The sequence below is a fragment of the Cricetulus griseus genome, chromosome 5 (genome assembly GCF_003668045.3).
Source record: "Cricetulus griseus strain 17A/GY chromosome 5, alternate assembly CriGri-PICRH-1.0, whole genome shotgun sequence".
Classification (NCBI taxonomy): domain Eukaryota; kingdom Metazoa; phylum Chordata; class Mammalia; order Rodentia; family Cricetidae; genus Cricetulus; species Cricetulus griseus.
The window spans coordinates 143,384,469-143,408,048 of NC_048598.1; the positions used below are offsets into that span (position 1 = coordinate 143,384,469).

The 23,580-nt window shown below is 38.6% G+C and overlaps 1 protein-coding gene and 1 non-coding gene across 11 annotated transcripts in view; one reads left to right on the forward strand and one right to left on the reverse strand.

Moving 5' to 3' along the window:
* The window catches only part of LOC100768570 (MIA SH3 domain ER export factor 2), a 78,421-nt gene that overhangs the window by 13,675 nt on the left and 41,166 nt on the right, over positions 1–23,580 (reverse strand). For all 10 annotated transcript variants that reach the window (XM_027419641.2, XM_035444879.1, XM_027419654.2 and 7 more), the window contains 11 exons: positions 22,578–22,649; positions 21,150–21,254; positions 18,591–18,713; positions 14,906–15,026; positions 13,653–13,699; positions 12,587–12,677; positions 8,459–8,597; positions 5,002–5,103; positions 3,546–3,606; positions 3,044–3,079; positions 1,321–1,388 (listed from right to left, as the gene is read on the reverse strand). In XM_027419641.2, the coding sequence (XP_027275442.1) occupies positions 1,321–1,388; positions 3,044–3,079; positions 3,546–3,606; positions 5,002–5,103; positions 8,459–8,597; positions 12,587–12,677; positions 13,653–13,699; positions 14,906–15,026; positions 18,591–18,713; positions 21,150–21,254; positions 22,578–22,649 (965 nt within the window). The remainder of the gene's footprint in view (positions 1–1,320; positions 1,389–3,043; positions 3,080–3,545; positions 3,607–5,001; positions 5,104–8,458; positions 8,598–12,586; positions 12,678–13,652; positions 13,700–14,905; positions 15,027–18,590; positions 18,714–21,149; positions 21,255–22,577; positions 22,650–23,580) is intronic.
* LOC113836218 lies at positions 11,336–11,464 on the forward strand. The gene has a single exon (XR_003486205.1). It is a non-coding gene; the product is annotated as a small nucleolar RNA SNORA61 (small nucleolar RNA).

Here is a 23,580-nt window from a genome sequence, read left to right on the forward strand (position 1 = left end):
TCCGTAGAGGTGCTCATGTTTAGAACTTCTTAGCTCGATGAGTGCTATGTCTAAGAGTACACATTTCTGAAGTAGAACATCCTAGATAAATGTGTCATTTTATAACTAAGGAAACTGAGGCAGGGACCTTAACTGACTCCTAAATGAAACGGCCTAGGAGACAGTGCAGAAATGCTCTTAGTTACCTACACTTAACCTTGTAAAACTTGAAATCCCATTAATTGATACAAGTATTATATTTCTTTTTTGTTTTTTGGGTTTTTTTGGGGTTTTTTGTTTTGTTTTGTTGTTTTTGTTTGTTTGTTTCGAGACAGGGTTTCTCTGTGTAGCTTTGGAGCTTATCCTGACACTCTCTCTGGAGACCAGGCTGGCCTCAAACTCACAGAGATTCGCCTGCCTCTGCCTCCCGGGTGCTGGGATTAAAGGCGTGCACCAATAACGCCAGGCCGAATATTATATTTCTAAACTTTGTATCTTTAAATTTACATTTTAAACAAATGTTACTTTAGTTCCTGGTTCTTAGACTTAAACAACTGTTTGACTTTAATTTCTGAGCTATGAGCCAGAAGACAGAAACCAGTTTGTTTTTTTTTTAATTTTATTTATTTAGTATGTATATAGTATCTTGCCTGCATGTGTCTCTTCATGCCAGAAGAGGGCACCAGATCTCATTACAGATGGTTGTGAGCCACCATGTGGTTGCTGGGAATTTAACTCAGGACCTTTGGAACAACAACCAGTGCTCTTAACCTCTGAGCCATCTCTCCAGCCCCAGAAACCAGTTTTTAATGATTCTAAAAATACAATTTGGTGGCACACACCTTTAATCCCAGCACTCAGGAGGCAGAGGCAGGAAGATCTCTGTGAATTCGAGGCCAGCCTGGTCTACAAGAGCTAGTTCCAGGACAGCCTCCAAAGCCACTGAGAAACCCTATCTCAAAAAACCCCCCACAGTGTTCTGTCTGCATGTATGTGTGCAGGCCAGAAGAGGGCACCAGATCTCATTACAGAGGGTGAGCCACCATGTGGTTGCTGGGAATTGAACTCAGGACCTCTGGAAGAGCAGCCCGTGCTCTTAACTTGAGCCATCTCTCCAGCCCAGGTTTAATTTTTTTAAGTGACACTTTTTACAGTGTAACTTGTAAAGCTTCTTAAAGCGCCACTGTATTTCATACAAATTAAAACTTCACAGCTAGTAAAACTAAATAGATATTTCATAACATTATGTGGATTTACTACAAATTTTTTTTAATTTAACCTTATACAAGCATTACATGATGAAGAAACTATTTCAAGTAAAGTATTTCCATGAATACTTACTTTTGTCTATTGAGAGCATTTTCTTTCCTTAAATCATTGATGTTTCTTTCCAAAGTCCGAGCTGCCAGCTTGAAGAAAATAATACATTGTGAAGCTGTATCTATACAAATTTAAATGTCAAGAGCATGATGGCATATAATATAACAACCCAAAACAGATTAAGAATCTGCACTTATTGTAGTCATTTAAATTTAGGGAATTATTCAAAAAGGGAATGAGTTTCATGCCAGCCAAATGCATAAATATAAAGCTGGAGTATAATTGGCACTTGTTAATGAATGTTGCTATTTAAATGCAAAATCAGGGCCTAAAATGATTTAATGATAAAAATATCCAATCATAAGAGGCATGCTAGCAGACTAGCTTAGGGCAAAGTCAATGGGAACAGATGGTCATTATGTCCCTAATTCTGGTAAAACAGTTTCACAGAATGCCAATACAGGTCATTTTTTAAAAACTAAATGCAATCAATACATATTGCTCATCTATTAAGTATTAGACAATGCACAAATACAATTTAAGTAGTTAATATTTGTATGCACATAAGTGCATGCATGCAAGCTCATGTTTTTGTGTGTGTATTTGTTGGTAATGTACAGCACCATGTCCGGCTTAGTTATAATAAATACCACGAACATGAAATATTCCCAAATAATCATTAACAAAGGCCAAACATATGACATTCTACATGTTTCCCAGCCATTCTGTGGACTCTACAGATTAGACACAGAATATAGAAAACATTAGATATATCAAATGCAAAATGTAAGTTTACCATACATAGGCAGCAAAGACTAACACTCTATAACCACTAACTATTTACAAGTAGAAGGAACTCTACTTTCAAAAACTTTGAAATACACATGAGAATTGACTTTAGCCAATGAATAAACTAAACATTCACAGAAAACATATTTTAGTACTATCAAAAAAGATTTTTTGGCTAGGCAGTGGTGGTGCACGCCTTTAATCCCACTACACAGGAGGCAGAGGCAGGTGCATCTCTAAGGACAGCCTGGTCTACAGAGCTAATTCCAGGACAGCCAGCAATATACAGAGAAACCTTGTCTCAAACCCCCACACACAAAAGGATTTCTTTTGTGTAATTATTTTCTAATATGTAATCATAAAATCAATTTTGAACAAAAAGGAATGCTGTAAAATGTAACAATTCACTTAACTGTTTTAACATTTTATTTAGTTTTATGTGTATGAGTGATCCTCCTGACTCTGCTATAACTGGACTTTTGTACAAGGTGCTTGCTGTCTGACACTTATATATGCACATGTGTGCATTTTATATGTGTGTGAGCACACACGAGTGTGAGTGGAAGTGTCCTAAAAGGACAGAAGAGGGTGTCAATTCACCTCGAACTAGAATCACAGGCAACTGTGAGCCATCTGACTTGCTCAGAATCAAACACAGCTCAGGTTCTCTGGAAGAGCAGCAAGTGCTGAGCTTAACTACTGAGCCATCTCTCCACCCCCACAAACTTCTTGTCATGTCTATGTGATTCTATAATTAATTCAGAGAGAAAAGTATAAATAAAGCACAAAATAAAAGATGATTACTTCTCAGTGCCTCCTATGGTCTGACTTTGTAACATGATTTTAAGACTGGTAAAATTAATAAAATTAATAGAAAGTGATTATTTTTTAAACACTGTCTATATTTTTACCTCATCTAAAATGAGTAGTATATATAGGGAACTGAAAAACTTACCCAATTATCATGTGCCTTTTTTTCATGAGCAATAACCTAAAAAAAAAAAAAAAAGTTGTTAAAATTATTCTTAAATAAAAACATTCATTCCCACCACTAAAATTTAAGGCCCAAACCATAAACTCACACTGCCTAGGCATATCTCAAGCACTATAAGCATTTTGAAAGCATAATTTCATGTATACAGATGACTTACTCTACTGAACTTTTAAACAAAAACTGATAATATAAGTGTTTTTAATGCCAACAAACTGCATGAGACGATCAACAGATAACAAGCATAACATGGGACTGCAATGGTAACAGATATTCTTTGGGTTGCATAGTCCTCATTAACAAAGAAAGGAACGTTTCAGAAGTTTTTGATTTCAGCGTCTTTGGCTCCCTGGGTATATTTTAGTCTCACAAAACACCCAGGAGGGATGGAAGCTACAGTCCTGCATCAGTGCTGTTGAGTCAGAGCATTCTGACTGTGTAGACAGCAGTCATGTGACATACATACCTGCCCTTGATAAGAACGAATTGTTCTCTCCAACTCTTCTTCGACATCCTTGGCACGCTGTCTATAAGGAACAAGTAGTTACTCCTCTGTGGTAACATATATTATGGAATGAGAGTACATAGCTACAAGAGTACAAACAAGAGTGTTCTATACTTAATTAGAACCCCAAGACTCATCTTTTGAGAGACACTGACAGATTTTAAAGATCATCTTCTCCTCACCTAATTCCAACCTCAATTAAACCTTGTGAGCACTACTGCTTGGGTGTGGCTAACACACTGCCACTAAGATTTAGACAATACAGAAGGTCTCGCCCTGCCTGGCCTCAGGCTCAGTTATAATCTTCCTATCCCTCCATCCTAAGTGCAGAAGTCACAGGCACATGCCTCCATGCCTGATGCTCAGGTTTTCCTTTTTCAGGACTCAGAATCCTGAAAGATTAACACACATCCTGTAATCTTAACAGAGTCCCAGGACAGGAACTCTTTTTTGTTTTGTTTTTTCAAGACAGGGTTTCTCTGTAGCCCTGGCAGTCCTAGAACTTGCTCTGTAGACCAGGCTGGCCTTGAACTCATAGAGATCTGCCTGCCTCTGCCACCACCACTCAGCTCAGGAGAGGAACTCTTTTTTTTTTTTTTTGGAGAGGAACTCTCAAAAGGTAAAATTACAACTAACTTACTGCCGTTATGAAACAAAGAAAGTAATTTGTCGTTTTAGACAAAGCCCAAACTTACTCTTCCAAAGGTAAAGGGAAGTGTTCCTATGACTCAAGCTGCTGTGTTCCTATGACTCAAACAGACATTTTGTGTTTCCTAAGATCCACTGAGGACTGAACCAAAAACTATAGCTAGGCATTTATTTACTAAAATGCTGTGTGGCTTGTTCATTTAGTGGCACACTCATTGAATGTTAATACTGTGAATGTTCTTCCCCATCCAAACAAAGTCCAATCAATGAGCTTGAATTAACTGCTCTCTCCATTTCCATCTTTGAGATGGGGGTCTCATGCAGTCCAAGCTAGCTTCAAACTCACTATTTAGCCAAGGCTGGCCCTGATCTTGTGATCATTCTGTTCCCAGTGCCAACACACAGCGATTAACTATTTACAAACTTCTTGATATTAACATAAAATATGTCTAAACTTATATATCAAAGTCCCCCAAAAGAAAACTTTTCCTTTTTATATTTTCTGAATATCTGCAAAATAACAAGAAATTCAAATGCAAAGTAATGGAATAAAAATAAGCCAATTCACTGAGTGGTGGTGGCGGGACACACACCTTTAGCACTTGGGAGGCAGAGGCAGGCGAATCTCTGAGATCAAGGCAAGTCTGGTCTACAGAGTGAGTTCCAGGTCAGCCAAGGATACAGAAAAACCTTGTCTCAAAAACAAACAAAGCCATTTTGTTACTGCTTCCTGCTTCTGAGCATCCCAACAAGAAAGAGTACTTCATACCTGTAGGTCTCCAGCTCCTTGGTCGCATGGCTGATCCTCTCGTCCACTTTGGAAAGTTTTTCCTCTTTCTCTAATCGGCAATTTTCTTCTACTGTTAATTTCCTTAACAAAGAGTATTTCATTTCTTTTAATGTATGGAATTCATATAATCAGCTACACTTTTAAAATCACATGAGAACTGGTGTGTCCCACAAAGCAATTTCCACACACCACGGCAAAGGCCACATGCAAAAAAAAAAAGTCTGTGTATTTCTGATATGAAATTTAACATTCTAAACCCAATATCACATTGTTCTCATTACAGTGCTATTAGTATTAACAGTCTCAAGTGTTTTACATTATCGTAATTTACCCAGTATAAATATTAATAAAAACTTTTATGACTAACATTTATCATGGTTTCTTGTAATAAGGCATAATGTTTGTTAGTAAGAAGTCAACAACTAAAACTATGGCTTGTTTTGTTTTGTGTTTTTAAGACAGGGTCTCACAATGCAGACCTGAAACTCACTCTGTAGACCAGGCTAACCTCTAGTTCACAAAGATCCACCTGTGTCTGCTTCTTGAGTGCTAGAATTAAGGGTGTGTAGCTCCAATATTTTAATTGGTAGTTTAAAATAATAAGAGAATAAACAATACCAGCACCAGCACTAATCATGCACTACTTTTTTCTTGTACTAATAGTAGATAACAGGTAACTCGCTGAACCATTAGTGTGTGCCAGAACTGTCACTAGACTTTTCTGTGGGCCATTAAACTAGTCAGCAGCTTTACAGGACTATTATTTCCGTTGCATAAAAATGAAAACACAGCACAGAGAAACCAAATACAGCCACATACTATGTAACAACAGGTCTCTGATAAATGAACCAACAAGCCATTTCACCACTCTGTGGACATCAGAGTATACTTACACACACCAAGAGGGCTAAGAATCAGTGGGTGGCATTGTCATATCTGTGGTGCATGGTTTACCAACATGTTGTTACATGTCACCTGATTGTCACAGGGAGCAGGCTTTGGGAGCACATAGCCTTACCCTACTTCTGGATTCCTCCCTCTCCTTCAAGTTTAGGTTATGATCTCTCAGCACCCATGCTCCCCTCACTATCACAGGCTCCTGCTCTGGAACTATTTGCCAAAGCAAGCTCTCCCTTCTACTAGCTGCCTTGATCAGAATATTTTGATATTTAGGGTTTTTTTTTTTTTTTTGCTTTATTTTGTTTAGTTTTTTTCAGTCATGGTATTTTATCACAGCAACAGAAAAGTGACTAATACTACCTTAAAGTTGAAATTCATACACTGTGAAAGTAAACTCTACTGATGGAACTTCAAAGAGAAATCACTTTTTTGGGGGGGAAAGATCAGGAGTTAAAGGTCATAGTTGACTATAATCAGGGTCAAGACAGCATGGACTACATGGAACATTCTTGAACAAAATAAAAGATGTCTTATTTAATATAAGGTGTAGATTTCCTAACATTAAACTCACAGTCAACAGCACTGTAAGTTATGACCAAACAAAGTTCATCTGATACATGGTATTTGCTCCACAAAATATATCATGGCCTTCTTACCATCAAGAACAAGACAGCACTTAAGCACATGCTTGGGGTCTATGCCAACAGCTACATCACCAAATAAACAATTCTCAAAAGATGTGGTACTCAGAGAAGGACATTTGTTTACAGAATGAGAACTGAAAGACATTGCAGCGTTAGTCCTCAACAGGGAGTGTTCACAATGGGTACCTCAGAAGCTTTATCATTCTCAGTATACCCACGAAAGGCCATGAAAGCCCCCCAAAAGAACAGGTTTTAAGGTTACAAATTTATCAATAGACTTTACATCACACATACATACATACATACAGACAGACAGACAGACAGACAGACAGATACAATGTATGAAGGATAAGGACTGGCAAGGGACTTCCATTAACTTCCTAAAAGAAAATAAAAGTCTGCTAGGTTTTATAATGAAAAGTCCATGCTATAATTCATACTTCGAAATCTGCAATTGCTGGATCGGTGTCTCAAGGGTCTTCTCTCTGCCTGTATCTGGGCATCTCTGTGTACAAGCATACAAGCACAACCTGCCATCAATATTTAAGTTGAGCACTGAGCACAAGTATTGACTGGAAATCTACTATTTTCCTTTCAGTTTAGGCACTGAGAATATAAACAAAAATAAGATACTTCCTACAGAGTTTAAATTAATATGAGGACATGATGTTTAGAGCACAAAAAGGACTGTGAAGAAAGATAAGGGAAGAGAATAGCAGGTATTGTTTTAGGATACCAGGGATCCCTTCTTTAAGATGACAGTGGAACCCAGATCAGAATGAAACAAAGGGTCGAACCATGCAAGCACACAGAACACCAGTCACTGCAAGCAAAAAAAAAAAAAAAAAGGCATAAAAGACCTTAAGATACAGATGTGCTTGGCACACCAAAAATTAAGAAAGCCAGTGTCAACAGAGAGCAACAAAGAAAAGAGACACAGAATAGGCTAGAGCTAGCCAAAAGGCAGGAACAGTAATCTTGGATCTGAGAAGCCAAGATTAAGTTTTGCTTTAAATCTGTTTAAATGCACTTAGGGGATCCAAGAAAGACAGTGATAGTCCCCACAATTCATGTTTTAAGAGTTATTCTGAGGTTACAGAGGAAAGACAGTGCAGGAGGTAAAGGTATAAAAACAACCATTCATAGGGCTACTGTGATAAGCCAACTACTGCCAATGATGGCTTTAAGCAGAGTACTGGCAGAGGGCAAAATGCCATCAGATTAAAGGTTAGGAAGGGTGACAGGATTTGATGATAAGACAAACAAATATGGGACACAAAGGGGGCATTTAAGGATGTCGAGCAGCTGCCCTGTACACAAAGCAAATGATACTGTCAGTTAGTAACTAGAACAAGGAATATTAAGCAAGACTAACTTACACAGAAGAAAGGAGTCAGTATTACATACACTAAGCAGTTCCATCCAAAGAGATCACTCAGATTCCCTGACCCGGTTTGTCAGCATTAGTTTAGGGCAATAATCTGATAAACGCTTACTAGACATTAAGGAAGATTTTGTGAGATAGCTTGGAAATTCCAACATATTTACATTTTCTTCCATGAAGAAAAACGTTCAAGACCAAATAACATTCTTAAAAGAGAATTATTTGGTCCCGGTGATATGGTAAACTCTTTTAATCCCAGCACTCGGGAGGCAAAGGCAGGTGGATCTCTGTGAGTTCAAGACCAGACTGGTCTACAGAGTGAGTTCCAGGACAGCCTCCAAAGCTACACACACAAACCCTGTCTCAAAAAACCAAACAAACAAACAAAGTGAATGATTCTATGTAATTGATAACGTCCAATAATCACATGTGTAAGGCCTCAAATATGTAACACATACTTTAAAGCCATTTTACTTGCCATTCAATGGAGTTGCCCAACACTTCTCACCTGTGAAGCTTCATTTCGTTGTCTTGGTACAGTTCCGTCATCACTGTGAGTTTCTGCTGAAGCTTCTGTTTCTCCTTTTCAAGTTCTGAGTTAGCTGACTGCAGAGACACTTGTTCAGACTCCAGACTTCTGATACACTCTAGAAGAAAGGTTCGAAGTCAAAAAGAAACAAAACTAAAGGAATTTCATAAAAATAAAATGTATTAAAGATAGAAAAGATTGGACATGCCTAGGGTGATACAGCTATAGACAATTACTACAGATAACAGCAAACCAAACTTCCTCCAGCAACAGCAGAAAATCACTAAGGTATTTTGTTTGCCTAATTGTTTTTCACTATTTTAACTAAGATGTCACTTTTAAATTATTATTATGAGGATCTCCCAAACCTTCAACATTCTAATTCTAGCATCTGATTGTCAACGTGAGAGGTAACAGCCACTGAAGGAAGGCTATGAGGATGAGAGTTTCAACAGTGGGCATTTCAGCTCAGCATTCCCTATTTCCTATGCTGAATGTCTGTTATATCCTAATGAGAAGTTGCCTCAATAAACTGATGGTTCAGGCTGGTGGACAGAGCCAAGAGGTAGAGCCCTGGCCTAGAACACACAAAGCCCTGGGTTCAGTCACCAGTACTTCTTTTTCAGCCAAAATTATACATGTGTTGTTATTCAAGCCAGCTGATAACAAATGCTCATTTTCCAGTTGGGTGAGAGACCCTGTCTCAAACAAGATCAAGACTGGAAAGAATAATGACTTGAACTTTATTTCAACTGCTAAACTACTGAATCACCCACAAAAATGGGGAGATAGCTCAGTCAGTAAAGTACTGGCCACACAAACATAAGGACCCAAGTTTGAGTCCCCAGCACCCACATAAGCTCTGTCAACATACAGGAAAGGGAAAAGCAGGATCCCTGGGGCTCACTGAGCAGCTGTTCTGGCCAAGCAGCACAATCTAGGTTTAGTGAGACCCTTTCTCAACAAACAAGGTGGAAAGCACCTGAAGAAAACCCTGAACATCGACCTTTGTCCTCTATACACATATGAACACACACTAAAACAGAAATGAACAATTCTAAGTGATTGTGAATTCTGTATAAACTAGCAAACCACTGTTTTTTCAAAATCTCATTTCTCTTTCATTATAATTACTACAACTCTAAACAACTCTAGTAGTGAAATGAGAACCTCAACTCTGACCTCCTCTAAGGTATCATTTCCCAAAACATGTGTGAACCAATCTAACACACACAAAAAAATGCACTATGTCGCAAAAGGGCAGTTTCAAAATCATAACAAAAATGGAAAAGTTTAGTAACTATATGTTACTATAACTACAACTATATGTTACTAAATTCTAAAATGCCAGCTAATTAAATAGACAGTTTGTGTAAATCACTAATAGTAAATGGTACATGTACAATAGAGGAAATCATGCATAGGTGTTTTCTGCAAAACCTGTATATCTATATCAGAAAAAATGTCCATTTATGCTGTTAGTCAATTCCAACAAGTCACTTAGCAAGAAATCAATGTTCAATATAAGCTCTACTATAACTGAATCATACCAATACAAAGAAGTCTTACAAAACAAGAATTCTTTTGCCCTTGTATACTCTAGCTCTTTTGTCTCATACTTTACTTTAAAACTTTTAAAAATTAGTTTGGGAGCATGGGGGGCAGGCGGGAGGATGGAAGTGGAGAGAGAGGAGGGAAGGGGAGTGGGAAAAAAAGTATAGCTCAATAAAAAAAAAAAAGGGTGTGTGTATGTCTGTCTGTCTGTGTCTGTGTGTCTGTGTCTGTGTGTTTGTGTATGCAAAGATCAGAGGACAACTAGGAGGGGGCTGTTCTCTCCTTCCATTGGAGACTGAATTCTGGTCATCAGGCTCAGCAGTGGAGCTTTTATGCACTGAGCCCACACACTTTATTTTAAGAGGGCACTGTACAGGCCAGGTACAGTAATTATCAGCCTATATAAATGCAGACATGTGGGAGGCTGAGGTAGAAGGGTCAGAACTTCAAGACAGCCTGGGATTACATAGAAACACTGACTCCAAGAAAAGAGCACTGTAAATGATTACCAAAAAGGGCAGAGACTAGGGGAGAAGAAGATGGTTAGAAGAAAATGTTCACATTAGATGAAAATCAATTACATTAGATGAAAATCAATTACTGAAAATTTTTATGTCCCATTGAGAAAAAAAAAGTTGGGTAGAGAGATGGCTCAGCAGTTAAGAGCACTGGCTGGTCTTCCAGAGGACCTGGGTTCATATCCTAGCACCCACATGGCAGCTCACAACTGTCTGTAACTCCAGTTCCAGGGGATCTGACACTCACACAGACATATATACAAGCAAAAATAATAATAATAATAATAATAATAATAATAATAATAATAATAAAATAAACAAAAACCATTAAATAATTACAAAAACACCAAGAGAAAAGAAAGTTGGATTTGGAGGAACGCTATACATAGACACAGGTTTCCAATATTACTTGGGGATGGGGGGGAAAAAGATTGGCCGAGACCCTGGAGGAATAACTGGTGAACTGATTCTTTGCTACACTGGTACTTCCTATTAAGACCCATATACGTTGATACATGCCATAAGGAAGCTGCCTAGAGAGCAGAGTGCCTATTCCTCTCTGGATCTTCCATGCTATTAATACTACTCTTCGCAGATAGCAGCATTTCTTTTTTTAAATTAGACTAGTGTTTCTTCAGATCTAATAAAAATACAAGTACTATAAACAATAAGCAGAGCAAAGGTCATTTTTTTTAGTCATTTTTATCCAGTGGTTCAATCTTTTTAAACATTTTGCTCATTTAAAAAAAAAAAATTCAAAAAAACCTTTGAGATCCAGACAAGGACCCTTCTGGTCTTTTTCTCATCAGATCTCAACACTGGTCTTGGAGGTCAGAAAGAAGTAAAAGTACACTGAAGCTAGCCTCACAACGATCAAGTCTGGTATAGAGCATAGGTCCAGATTCAAACAGGTCTGACTGCTCTTTATAAGACAGGATAAGTTGACAATTAAAAGAGAAATGGGAAGTTCTGGGCAGCTGTAGCAATGGTTGACTACATACCTGAGACACTTCTTGTCCTCATTGAGAGGATTTTTGTTTGTTTCTGGCTTACTTGTTTTTAGCTGGATAACCAATAAAGGGGGCTTGTCTGTGATCAATGTCTGTAGTTAGAAACAGGAGGGAATGAAGCTCCATAAGCAGAAGCTTTTGGCTAATGTTGTATCATTTATGTACGTGTAACTGGATCAATAAAGACTGTTTTGGAAAGAAAATATAGATGAGGAGAAATAAAAAGATGCCTGTAGTCCCATACTAACCAGTACAGACATTTGAATATGCCCTTCCATTCTTTTCAGATATAAAATATGAATTTATTTCTTTAACAAAGTGAGACGTGATATAATTTTTAAGCATCCCAAACACAACTGGCAGAATTTGTTTTTCAATCTGAACGCTATCAGCAAAATTTTTTAATGTTCTCAATAAAAAAAAGTATTGTTATAGGTCTAACATCACTCCTATATATGCTAATAAACTATACACATACATTAAAGTAGTAGACCATCCTAGTTAAACTACTGAAGATCAATTTCTCAATTAAAAAAATTTAATACTTTTTAACTTCTAAAACTGTATCAAACATTTAACACTGTGTGGTAGCTTGAATGAAAAGGTGCCATAGGCTCATAGGGAATGGGACTATTAGGAGGTGTGGCCTTGTTGGAGGAAGTTGTCACTAGGGGTGGGCTTTGAGGTTTCATTCTTCCTGCTGCCTGCAGACCTAGATATGGAACTCCCACTCTTTCTCCAGCACCATGTCCACCAGTGTGTCACCATGATGACGATGGACAATTGTGAAACTGATCTTTGGCAGTGGAACTAGTATGGTCTACTACTTTAATGTATTTATATAGTTTACAGGCCCTAAAACTCTGGACTGTAAGCCAAATCCGATTAAATGTGTGCCTTGTAAGAGCTGCCATGGTCTCGGTGTCTCTTCACAGCAATAGAAACTGAAATACCTTTACCACTAAAGGCAAAACTCAGAATCAATTCACTCTCTTTAAGGAGACATGCACATTGAGAAACCTTACCTGTAAGATCATCGTTTGCTTTATCTACTTCAGATAACTGAGTGTAATTTTGGTTTCTTTCTCCTTCTAAGGCTTTTAAAGAAGCACTTAACTTAAAGAAAGAAAGAAGAAAAGCAATAATCAGTTACACAAAAGACACACACATCCCTGATACACCCCACACTACAGTTCTGCAGGTATTTTCCCTCTGATGATGTTATCACAGACAACATAAAGCCATCAGTCAAGCTGCAAAACAGCCTTCACACTACATTATCAGGGCTTCTCACACAGATTAGCTAAGAACAGGCAGAAGGAATAAACCAGAAGAAAACAAAGTGATTATTTAGTTCTCAAAATAGTATATGGAGCCATCAGGGTAAGAAAGTAACAAAACCAGAAGGAGAACACTGCAAAGGGAACTATAATATAAATACATTAACATTTTTGAAGTATTTTTAACAGAAGGAATGAGTGTAGAATTTGAACTTTTCTAAATTCCCTAATTATTTAAATTTCTAAAGTTAATATAAAAAGCAATTGATAAAGAAAATTCTAGGGGCTGGAAAGATGGCTCAGAGGTTAAGAGCACTGACTGCTCTTCCAGAGGTCCTGAGTTCAATTCCCAGCAACCACATGGTGGCTCACAACCGTCCGTTATGAGAACTGGTGCCCTCTTCTGGTGTGCAGATATACATGGAAGCAGAATGTTGTATACATAATAAATAAAATCTTTAAAAAAAAAAAAAAAAAAGAAAGAAAAGAAAAAAAAATTTTAGGGGTTGGAGAGACAGCTCAGTGGTTGCTCTTCCTAGGAAGCAGGTTCAACTCTCACCACCCACATGGCATCTCTCACAACTGTCTGTAACTCCAGTTCCAGAGAATCTGACACCCTCACAAAAACATGCATGTTGGCAAAAACCAATGCATGAAAAATAAATAAATTAAAGAAAATTCTAATCATTTCTCATATAACCTTAAGAAAGCATAAAAGCAATCTTTAAATTAGTTACTAAGGACAGACAGATTTAATCTCTGCTGTAGGTCCTCCTACTCCTCATTTTTATATTTACATAATAATACAAACCTTAGTAGCATAAATTAGCTTCTTCAAAGCTCCCTTCGGCTGGTTACCTACAGGGAAAAATAAAACCATAATTATCGAAGACATCCAAATGAATGCATTAATTCCTCAGCTAGTCTTACAAACCCTCTTCAAGACACAATAAGCAACTTGGAGCTCAGCTTAGCAGCTCTTGCCTACAATCTCACTTCAAAGCTGAGACAAGGGAATTACCATGAGTTTGAGGCCAGCAGGGGCTACACGGTGAATTCCAGCCCAGGTTGACCTACAGTGAGACACTGTCTCAGAAAAACAGTAATTAAAATAAAAATAGCAATTTATATGAGGTGGAGTGACCTACACTCAAGAAGCTAGACTTTTAAAACAATTTAATGTACTACAAAGTCCCAACAAAAACAGAATATTCACCTAAACACTGTCCATGGACTTAACTATTAGTGAACCATGGCTCCAACATCCAATATATTAGTGAACCATGGCTCCAAATGAAGTAATATTAAACATGAATTCTATTAAAAAACTATTTCTTACATGATAAATTTAAATGAAAAAATACAAATATAACTTTTATTAAAGCTCCCCTTATCTATTTCAGGAGCAGTGTGTCCATCTGTCTGAAATGCCATGCACTCTGACCATCTCATTTAGCTAGAATTTTGAGTAAATCTTTCACCTCTTCAGAGTTGTAGCCTCTCTCTCCTTTGCCCTATGTATCATACTTCTCTTCATTACAACAACTTAAAAATTTGCATAACTACTGTGGTGCCTTTTTTTTTTTAACTAATCTTGTGGGCATAAGAATATTTGTGAAGCCCTTTGCATTAGACAGATTACAGTACCTTAACCTTGACCACCATTAATTGTTACTGCAGTTGCTGGTTAGAGTATGGCTGTCATAAATGTCACAAAACTAAGATCCATTGAGCTATCTACTGTATTTTCAAACCAATTCCTCACTAAAACTTTTTGTTTGTTTTTTGAGACAAGATTTGCTACGTGAGCCGAGCGTTGGTGGCGCACGCCTTTAATCCCAGCACTCAGGAGGCAGAGGCAGGCAGATCTCTGTGAGTTCGAGGCCAGCCTGGTCTACAAGAGCTAGTTCCAGGACAGCCTCCAAAGCCACAGAGGAACCCTGTCCCGAAAAACCAAAAAAAAAAAAAAAAAAAGATTTTCTATGTGTAACAGCCAAGTACAAGTGACCAAGGAGCACGACACACATGAAGAATGAAGAGGAAACAAGGAGCCAGTCTCCATACCTAAGTGCACATCATTTTCTAAGTCACTCTTGACTTCTAAATCAAGATTACCATCATCTGTTACATCTTCTCCAAACACAGAAGTCCAATCTTTCATCTTTAGCAGGCTCTCCATCAGAGACTGGATATTGAATAAAAGAAGAAAATAAAAAGAGAAAGTAATCACTCAGTCAAATAGCTTTACAATTTAAAACTTAATTAACAGTAATTTAAAATTCAATCCAGAGCCAATGAGATGGTTCAGCAGGTAAAGGCATCTGCCACTAGGCCTGTTGATCTGAGTTTGAACTCGAGAACCAACATGGTAAGAGAAGGGCCTCCCAAAAGCTGCCTTCTAAACTCCGTACACATATCATGGAAGGTACATACCACACAAATTTTTAAATCAATCCACATAAATAATTTTCATATGCTCTAATTTTCTACCTGCCATTAAGATACATAAAGTTGTTTTTTTTTGTAACTGCAACATTTATAGACTATTAAACCTTAAAAATAAAAAACAAAACTTGCTGAGGATGATACATCTTTTATCACAGCACTCAGAAGGGAGAGGCAGACATATCTCTGTGAGTTTGAGGCCAGGCTGATATACAAAGTGAGTTCTGGTAAGAAAGGACTACCTCGTGAGACCCTATATCCAAAAAGAAAGGAAAGAAGGAAGGGAGGGAGGGAGGGAAAGAGGGAGGAAGGCAGAGAGGGATGGGAGGGAAAGAAAGAGAGAAAGGGAAGGAAGGAAAGAGAGAAAACAAAATCAAACAATATTTTATGATGGTTCCTTCTTGCTAACCACTATATGACTACAAAAGAGTAAAGTATTTTCTTCTGTGTCATCTGCCCCTGAGTGTGCAGGGGCACATCCGGCTGCAAGAGCATGAGGCAGGAAGACACAAGTGTCTTCTCTCACACTCTAGCTTACGGCTTGGAGACAAGACCTCTCATGGAATCAGAATTCCACTACTTCAGAAGCTTAGGCTCTCAACAAGCTCTGGGATCCACTGTCTCTGTCCCCAGTGCTGGGGCTTACAGGCATGTACAGCCTTGCTCATCTTTTAAGTGGGTGCTTAGAATTCAAACACAGGTCCTCATGCTTCAGAGCAAGTGCACTAACCCATTAAACCATCACAGCAGCCCCTAAAATATTTTCTTATGGCGTTTCTTCCATATCTTACTAAGTAAGAGTTGAACTGGAGAGACAGCTCAGCAGTTAGGCACTTGTTACTCTGCTAGAGCATCTAACCTCCTTTCCCAGCACCCATATCAAGCAGCTCACAGCAGCTTGTAACTCCAGCTCCAGGAGATCCAATGGTCTCTTCTGGCCTGGGTGGGCATCCACAGGGTGGCCTTTAACATATAGGGTAAAAGCTGTGTGGTGTTTCATCTATCTGAGAGATACAAAAGCTATGAAGATGTATGAATATCTATAAAAAGATCATAGACACCTTGGCACTGCACTCCCAGGCTCATACCTACACATGGACACACACAGATACACACTATTTTTAAAAAAATGAACATCCCTCTGGAGAGAAGGCTCAGCAGGTAACAGCACACACTGTCTTGCAGAAGGCCCAAGTTCAATTCCCAGCACCCATATCCAACAGTTCTCAACTCCCTGTAACCTCAGCTGCAGGGACTCCAACACTTCTGCTTTCTGAGGGGAGGGAAACTCACACGCACAGACCCACAAAAAATAAGCCATAGATTCTTGATTTATTCAAGGAAACAACTAGCTGGAGAGTCCAACTGAGACAGACAGACACATTGTAAAAGGATTGGAATGGAGCCCTGGAAGTTCTCCAACTGTGTTTTTGCTGCTGTTGCTTTTTGAGACAGTCCGACCATATAGCCCTGGCTGGCCTGGAGCTCAGACACATCTGCCTGCCTCCCAGTGCTGGGACTGAAGGTGTGCACACCATGCCTGGCTCAGCAGTGCTGTTTTAATCTCCTGAAGGAAAGAGTATTTTCTAGTAACACAGGTAACGTTGCTTCTGAGCCTACTGACCAAAACCAAGTGTGATGTACAAGTAACAAGATGACTGTGCACCATGCCTTTCTCTGGAGGATCCCATCTGAAACTACTTGCTAATCTCTTCCCTTTCTTCAAGGCTTCTGGAAAAACAAAAATGCCCTCCAACCCTGAGAAGTGCTGAGGTCTCACATCCCATTCCTTTTTATTTAGGAAGAACCCTGAGCTTCCAAGTAGAATAAGGAAGTTAGAGGAAGGAAAACACAGTCATCCCTCAGCATCCACATTGCACTGCTCCAGGATACCTGTCACTACCATTGCATGAAGACAAACTGCATGGGTGTTCACGTCCTTTACATCAGATAGCAGTGCTTGCATATAACCTATATGTATCTTCATGTACACGTCAAATTCTCCTAGACGACTTGCAATAACGAATGCAACACAAACGCTGCATTAACAGTTACAGGGAATGAGAGGAAGTCTGCACATGCACAGTACACAGGCCATTATTTTCTTTTATTTATTATTAGTGTTTGTTTTGGTATGTCTGTGAATTGAGTATGTAGGGTAAGCACATGAAGGTCAGAGGACAACTGAAGTCAGCTGGCTTTCTCTTTTTACTTTTCTGAGTTTGGAGATCAAACTCAGGTCATCACTTTTACTCAATGAACCCTCGCATCAGCCCAAATTTGTTAAGAGCAATATTCTGTGATTGGTTGAATTTAGAGAGATAGAGAATCCAGTATATGGCAAACTGTGAGTAAAACTAAAGCTAGAATGTCTTGAAAACATTCTTATTATTTTTTTACATTTATTTATTTAGGTGGGGAGCAACATATGTGATGGCATATGCCGGAAGATCAGAGGGCAATTTAGGAGTCAATTCTCTCCCTCCACAGAGTGAGTCCTAAGAATCAAATGAACTCGTGTCAGGAAGTGTACAGCAAGTGCTTTTACACACTCAGTACACTCAATGGCCTAGGTAATGTTAATTTTGTATTCCTATAATTAGAATCAAGTTCCAATTAGTGTATGTGGGTGTGAACCGAGAGCCATAAGGACGGGTTCAAGTACACACACCACAAAAAACCTACACAGGTCAGAAGACAACTTTTGGGGTCAGTCGTTTCTTTCCACCTTGCTTGAGACACTGCTGTGGAATCCAGGCTAGCTGGCCTCAAGCTTCTGCCAGACTCTGCCTCCATCTCTCTACTACAGGGCACTGGCATTAGATACTATGCTACAAAACCCAGCTTCTAAGATTCTGGGGATCTGAACACATATTGTGCTTACGAAACACATGATTTATCGTGGGAGCCATCTTCCCAGCCTGAGTTTTAATTATTTAAAAAGTTTTTGTAGGAATGAAATAAATAACACAAACTTAGTAGGGATAATAAGAATATTCAGCCAATATAATATAAACTTTAAACCCGGTTTTTCAGAGTTTTCTTAATCAACAGCAGCAGATGTCAGCATAACAAGAAAAGGTAAAAGTCATTATTTTCTTTCTTTATTGATAAACATCAGGCTAAATTACTGGAGAACAAACACATGTCATATTAACATATATATTACAAATCTACGTATTTTCAAGAATCATTTGAAATGTGACAAAAGACAAAATAGCAATAAAAGATGTTAAAGGTATTTGTATTTCCAATTAAGTATAAAATTGTGGCCAACTAGTGACTAAAACCAACGAGCCATTACCTTGATCTGATTTTCTTTATCATTTAGGACTTGCTCTGCCTGTACTTTGGATTCTTCAAATGTTACTTTCTGATTATTCAGTTGGTCAGCTTGTTCTTTCATAACTTCAGCTTCCTGTAAAAGCTGATAGGAAAACAACAGCAAGAATGTGAAAGACAACACAATGTTAGATGCATTTATTTAAATATTTAAATGTATCATTAAAAGAGATTAAAAAGATAGGACTGCTACTTAAAAAAGGAACTCAGATGTGCCTCCCTTTCATAAAGAACTTTCAACACAGAAGACTGTGAAATAACAAATATTCTCCAACTGATTTACAAGGTAAATTTTTATCAAGATTTTGACACATACTTAATCTGATAAATCTAGTCAATTATTTCTTTGTATTGCATATAGTATGTCGTATCTCATTATTTCATGTTATTTTTCTCATTATTTAATGTTATTTTTTTAGTCACCATGCTGCTTTGTCCAGAGTTATCTGAAGATGGGTAACTCTCAAGCATACTATTGATCTAGAACAGATATTCTGCAGATGCTCTGAGCCTGAACTGCACTGAAAGTTCCAGTCTAGCCTGGGCTACATGGCAGGACTTTGAAGTGAGGAGGAGGCACTATTGATTACAGTATGGGAAATCTACACAGGAGTCCTCACCACCATGTTCTCTGAAATCTAAGATGACAGAACAAAGATGTAAAAGGAAAAGGCATCAACCCAAAAAGAAAATGGACAAATAGCACGTAGGGACACAGCAGTAATAAAAAAGACTCCACAGACAATAGACAGAAGAAAGCTAAGCCAGTTAGGCAAACAGAAAATAAGATGATTTCACACAACCCAGAAAGGCTCATGATTTGAAAGCAGTACTAACAGAGGGAGGAGTGGAAAACAAAAGGGAAGAACTGGGGAACTGGAGAGACAGTTGAGGAGTTAAAAGCACATGCTGCTCTGGCAGAGGATCCACGCTCAATTCCCTGCACCTGCGCTGAGCAGCTCACAAGTGCCTGTAATTCCAGAGGAGCTAATGTCCTCTTCTGGCCTCTAGGGTGCCTGCACACACATGCACACACCAACACCCAGAAGCACACACATACATTCTCCTGTTTTTTCTCTCCTTCTTCCTCCCTCCTGCTCCTGTCTTCTCCTAGACATGCATATACGCGTCTCATTCTCTGCCACTCATCTCTTATCTTTGTTTCCTTTATGCCTGCATATAGCTGGATGTTTCAGCCCTACTGGTGTGCTTCAATCATGCTGGAAGGTATTATGCATACACCAGAGGAAAAAATTATATCAATGTCACCTACCTGTGAACCATGCAAGATACAGTAACAACACACCTCCAACATATGCCTACTGGTACAGTAGTGCCATAAATGCTATGAAAGTAACCAACCACTTCCTAATTGGATTTAAGACGAGCCAGCTCAACAAGATGGAACCTAGCCCAGCACAGTCACACACATCTTTTATCTCAGTGATCAGGAGGCAGAGGCAGGTGGAATTCTGTGAGTTCAAGGTCAGCCTGAGCAGCATAGGGAGTTCCAGGATAGCCAGGATTACATAGAGAGATTCTGTCTCAAAAATTAAAAGCCAGGTGGGTGGGGGGAGATCCAAACCTGACACTATTAAGGCCTCTGGTCTCTACACACAGTTACACATATGTATTCACATGCACAGGTTAACATTCTCACACACTCAGACACACGCACGCACGCACGCACGCACGCACGCACGCACGCACGCACGCACGCACGCACATGCACACGCACACAAAATCAACAAATAAAAATGTTAAATTATCACAATAATTCCAGTAACCCACAGAATCAAGAGATTTCAGAATACAAATGTCCAACATATAAAAGAAACACTATGAGACATCATCACATAATCTCAGATAGCTAAAGATAACAGAAGGATATTGTTTGTGAAGAAAAAAGAGCAGGAAACAAAGAAGGCAACATAATCTACACAGCATTCAAGTCCCAAAACCAAAAGTAGAATGGGAAGACAGTAGGGGAACCTGTAGCCACGCCTGCAAGGGTGTGGTCAGTGGCTGGTCAATTTCAGTTTCTTTTTCCCTTTTGGCTTGGGTACAGGCTGCTGCCACGCCGGCTGGCTAGGTCGCTCTGTAAGTAAGGCTTTTCCCTATTAAATACCCTTATATTTCCACTTGGCTCCGTATTGGTAATTTCCCACTATAGAAGACAATGCAGCAATGTCAAACTTTTATTTAAAAAAATGCAGCACAGCAGAAAGATCTCTGGGTTTGAGGCTAGCCTGGGCTACACAGTGAGTGCCAGGACTATTTCACAGAGAAATACTGTCCCAAAAACCACAATAAGACTTGGCTTACTTCCTTCATGGGAGAAGACAGAGATGGAAGGACCCACTTTTAAATCCATTATGGAAGATGGAAGTCTGCATGGGACACTGGCTGCTCTCAAAAGCCTACTCATTCACTACACAACTCCACACATGGGTCAGTTGTGAGGTGTACAGAACATCAAACGCTATATTCAGATCTAAATGAGTATCTGTAGACTACAAACCTCCTTCTGGCTTTCCTGAAGTTGAGAATTTTCATTCAAGGTATCTTTTATTATTCCCTGAAGTCGTTCTTCATTTATTTCAAATATTCTCAGGGTAGTTTTGGCCTAAGTAAAAGAAATACAAAGTCTATAACAATTTTTATGTATTCTCTGAAGAACATAAAATTTAAGTAAAAGCCAAAACATGACACTATTAACAGCAGAGGCAGTATCAACACTACTTTGATGTAACACTCATTTGTCAAGTGACTTTGAGCAGAATTATTGAAGCTTGCATGTACAATGTGGACAATTTTGTTAACTACTGAAATAGAAAAGAACAATTATTATTTACTGAAATACTGGTTTATTTAGCGACTTAATTAAAACACTACTTGTACTGCTTATTTGCCAGACATGGCTTCACTTGCTACCAGGAACAGAATGACTTGGAGAAATAGATGAAACAATGGGTCGTTGCCCTTAGCAACCTGCTACTGCCAGATACACTTCAGCAAAATCTTGCTTGCTTGCTGCCCACATTGTGATTTTAGAAAAGAAACTAGACCCAGAATTAAAGGCTTTCAGGAGGTGCTCTGGCTACAGTCCACTGGTGATGGTGACATCTCTCTTCCACAATCACTAGTGCAGGAGTAGTTATTCCAGAAAGATCCCACACTACTCTTTGTCTCCTGCCCTAAACTTGATACTGCGGGGAAGCAACTCTGTTTAGTATCGTTACCTGTTATACAACTTCAAGAGTGCTCAGATACAGCCATAGTTTAAATCTATCCAGGGGAAAATGAATGTCACTCTAAGTAACTCAAGTTAAAGCAAATGCATATTTAAGAGTCTCTATATTTCAAATACTAATGCACTATTTTATCACCTAATGTGATGGCTATTCTTAGTTATCAACTATATCTGGAATTAACTAAAACCCAAGCAAGCTGTGAATAATTTTTCTCAAATCATTTTGAAGTGGGAAGACCCACCTTTGATCTGGATTTTTTGAGATGCTATACCTTCTGGCAGCAGCCTATCTAAAGGACTTAGAAGGAGGAAGCATGCTTGTCCTCACTCTCACTGGCAAGTCCATTCAGACTACTTCGTTGGAATTCCAGTGGATACTGAATATCAGGTGAGACGCCCAGCCTCATGGACTGAGCAACTACTGGATTCTTGAACTTTCTGTTGGTAGACTGCCATTTTTGGACTAACTGGACTGCAGCCTGACGATTACTCTAATAAATCCCCTTTAGATAGGTAGGTAGGTAGGTAGATACATGGATGGATGGATGGATGGATGGATGGATGGATGGATGGATGGATGTCATCCCGTTACTTATGTTTCTCCTAGAATTCTGACAAATATACCAAATAATAATATGAAAACATAAATGTTCTTCAAAAGTGACAGACCACTTAAAGTAATTCAACTTAACTTACTTCAGCTACTTGTGTCTTGACAGACTTTGATTCATCTTCTAGAGATTGTATACTTTTTGAAATGTCTGTCATCTGAAAAGACAGTATCAGTCAGTAAGTATTTAATGAGTCTCTTTTGCTCCAAGACAACATGCATTAGTTAGGTACACTGTGAATTTATTATTAATAAAAGTGAGAGGCCAGATGAAAAGGCCTTGTCAGCTTGCTTACCGTGTGCTCACAAGGATTTTACAAATCATAATAGTACGTCTTCACAAATTCAATGTATCACATTACTTTTCAAGTTCACTAATTCATATTTTAAATGAACTCACACACCTCAAGATTTTCCTTATGTCAAGATTTTCCTTATGAATTTAAAGTAAAAAAAGTTATAAATATTATAAGTTAATACACACACACACACACACACACACACACACAATGTATATCTCCTTCACTATGATTATTCAACTTATATTATTTATGGTTACTTCCACAGCACACATGGAAATTTCCCATGGAAATGTACAAGAGAGCCAAGTGTGGGGGTGCACACTTGTAATCCCAGCTCTTAGGAGGCACAGGTAGGAGGGCCATGAGTTTGAGGCCAGCCCCAGTTATACAGTTATGCAGTTTTACAGCTATACACTTATACAGACTGGGCTACATTCTAAGACTGTCTCAACAAATGAAAACAATACGAAAAAAGGAATATGCAAAAAACACTTAGGATCATAACATCTAAAAAGTAAAAATTTGACAAGAGATGGTGGAAACCGCCTTTAATGCCAGCAAACAGGAGGAAGAGGCAGGTGGATCTCTGTGAGTTTCAGGCCAGCCAGGTCAACAGAGTGAGTTTCAGGACAGTCACCAGGGCTATTATACAGAAAAACCCAGTCTGGAAAAACCATAAAACAAAATAACAAACAAAAAAAAGTGAAAAGATCTGATGTGGAAATTTTTGTTCTCATGATCTTCTACATTCTATTTTTTACATACATGAGTTTCTTGTTTTGTATTA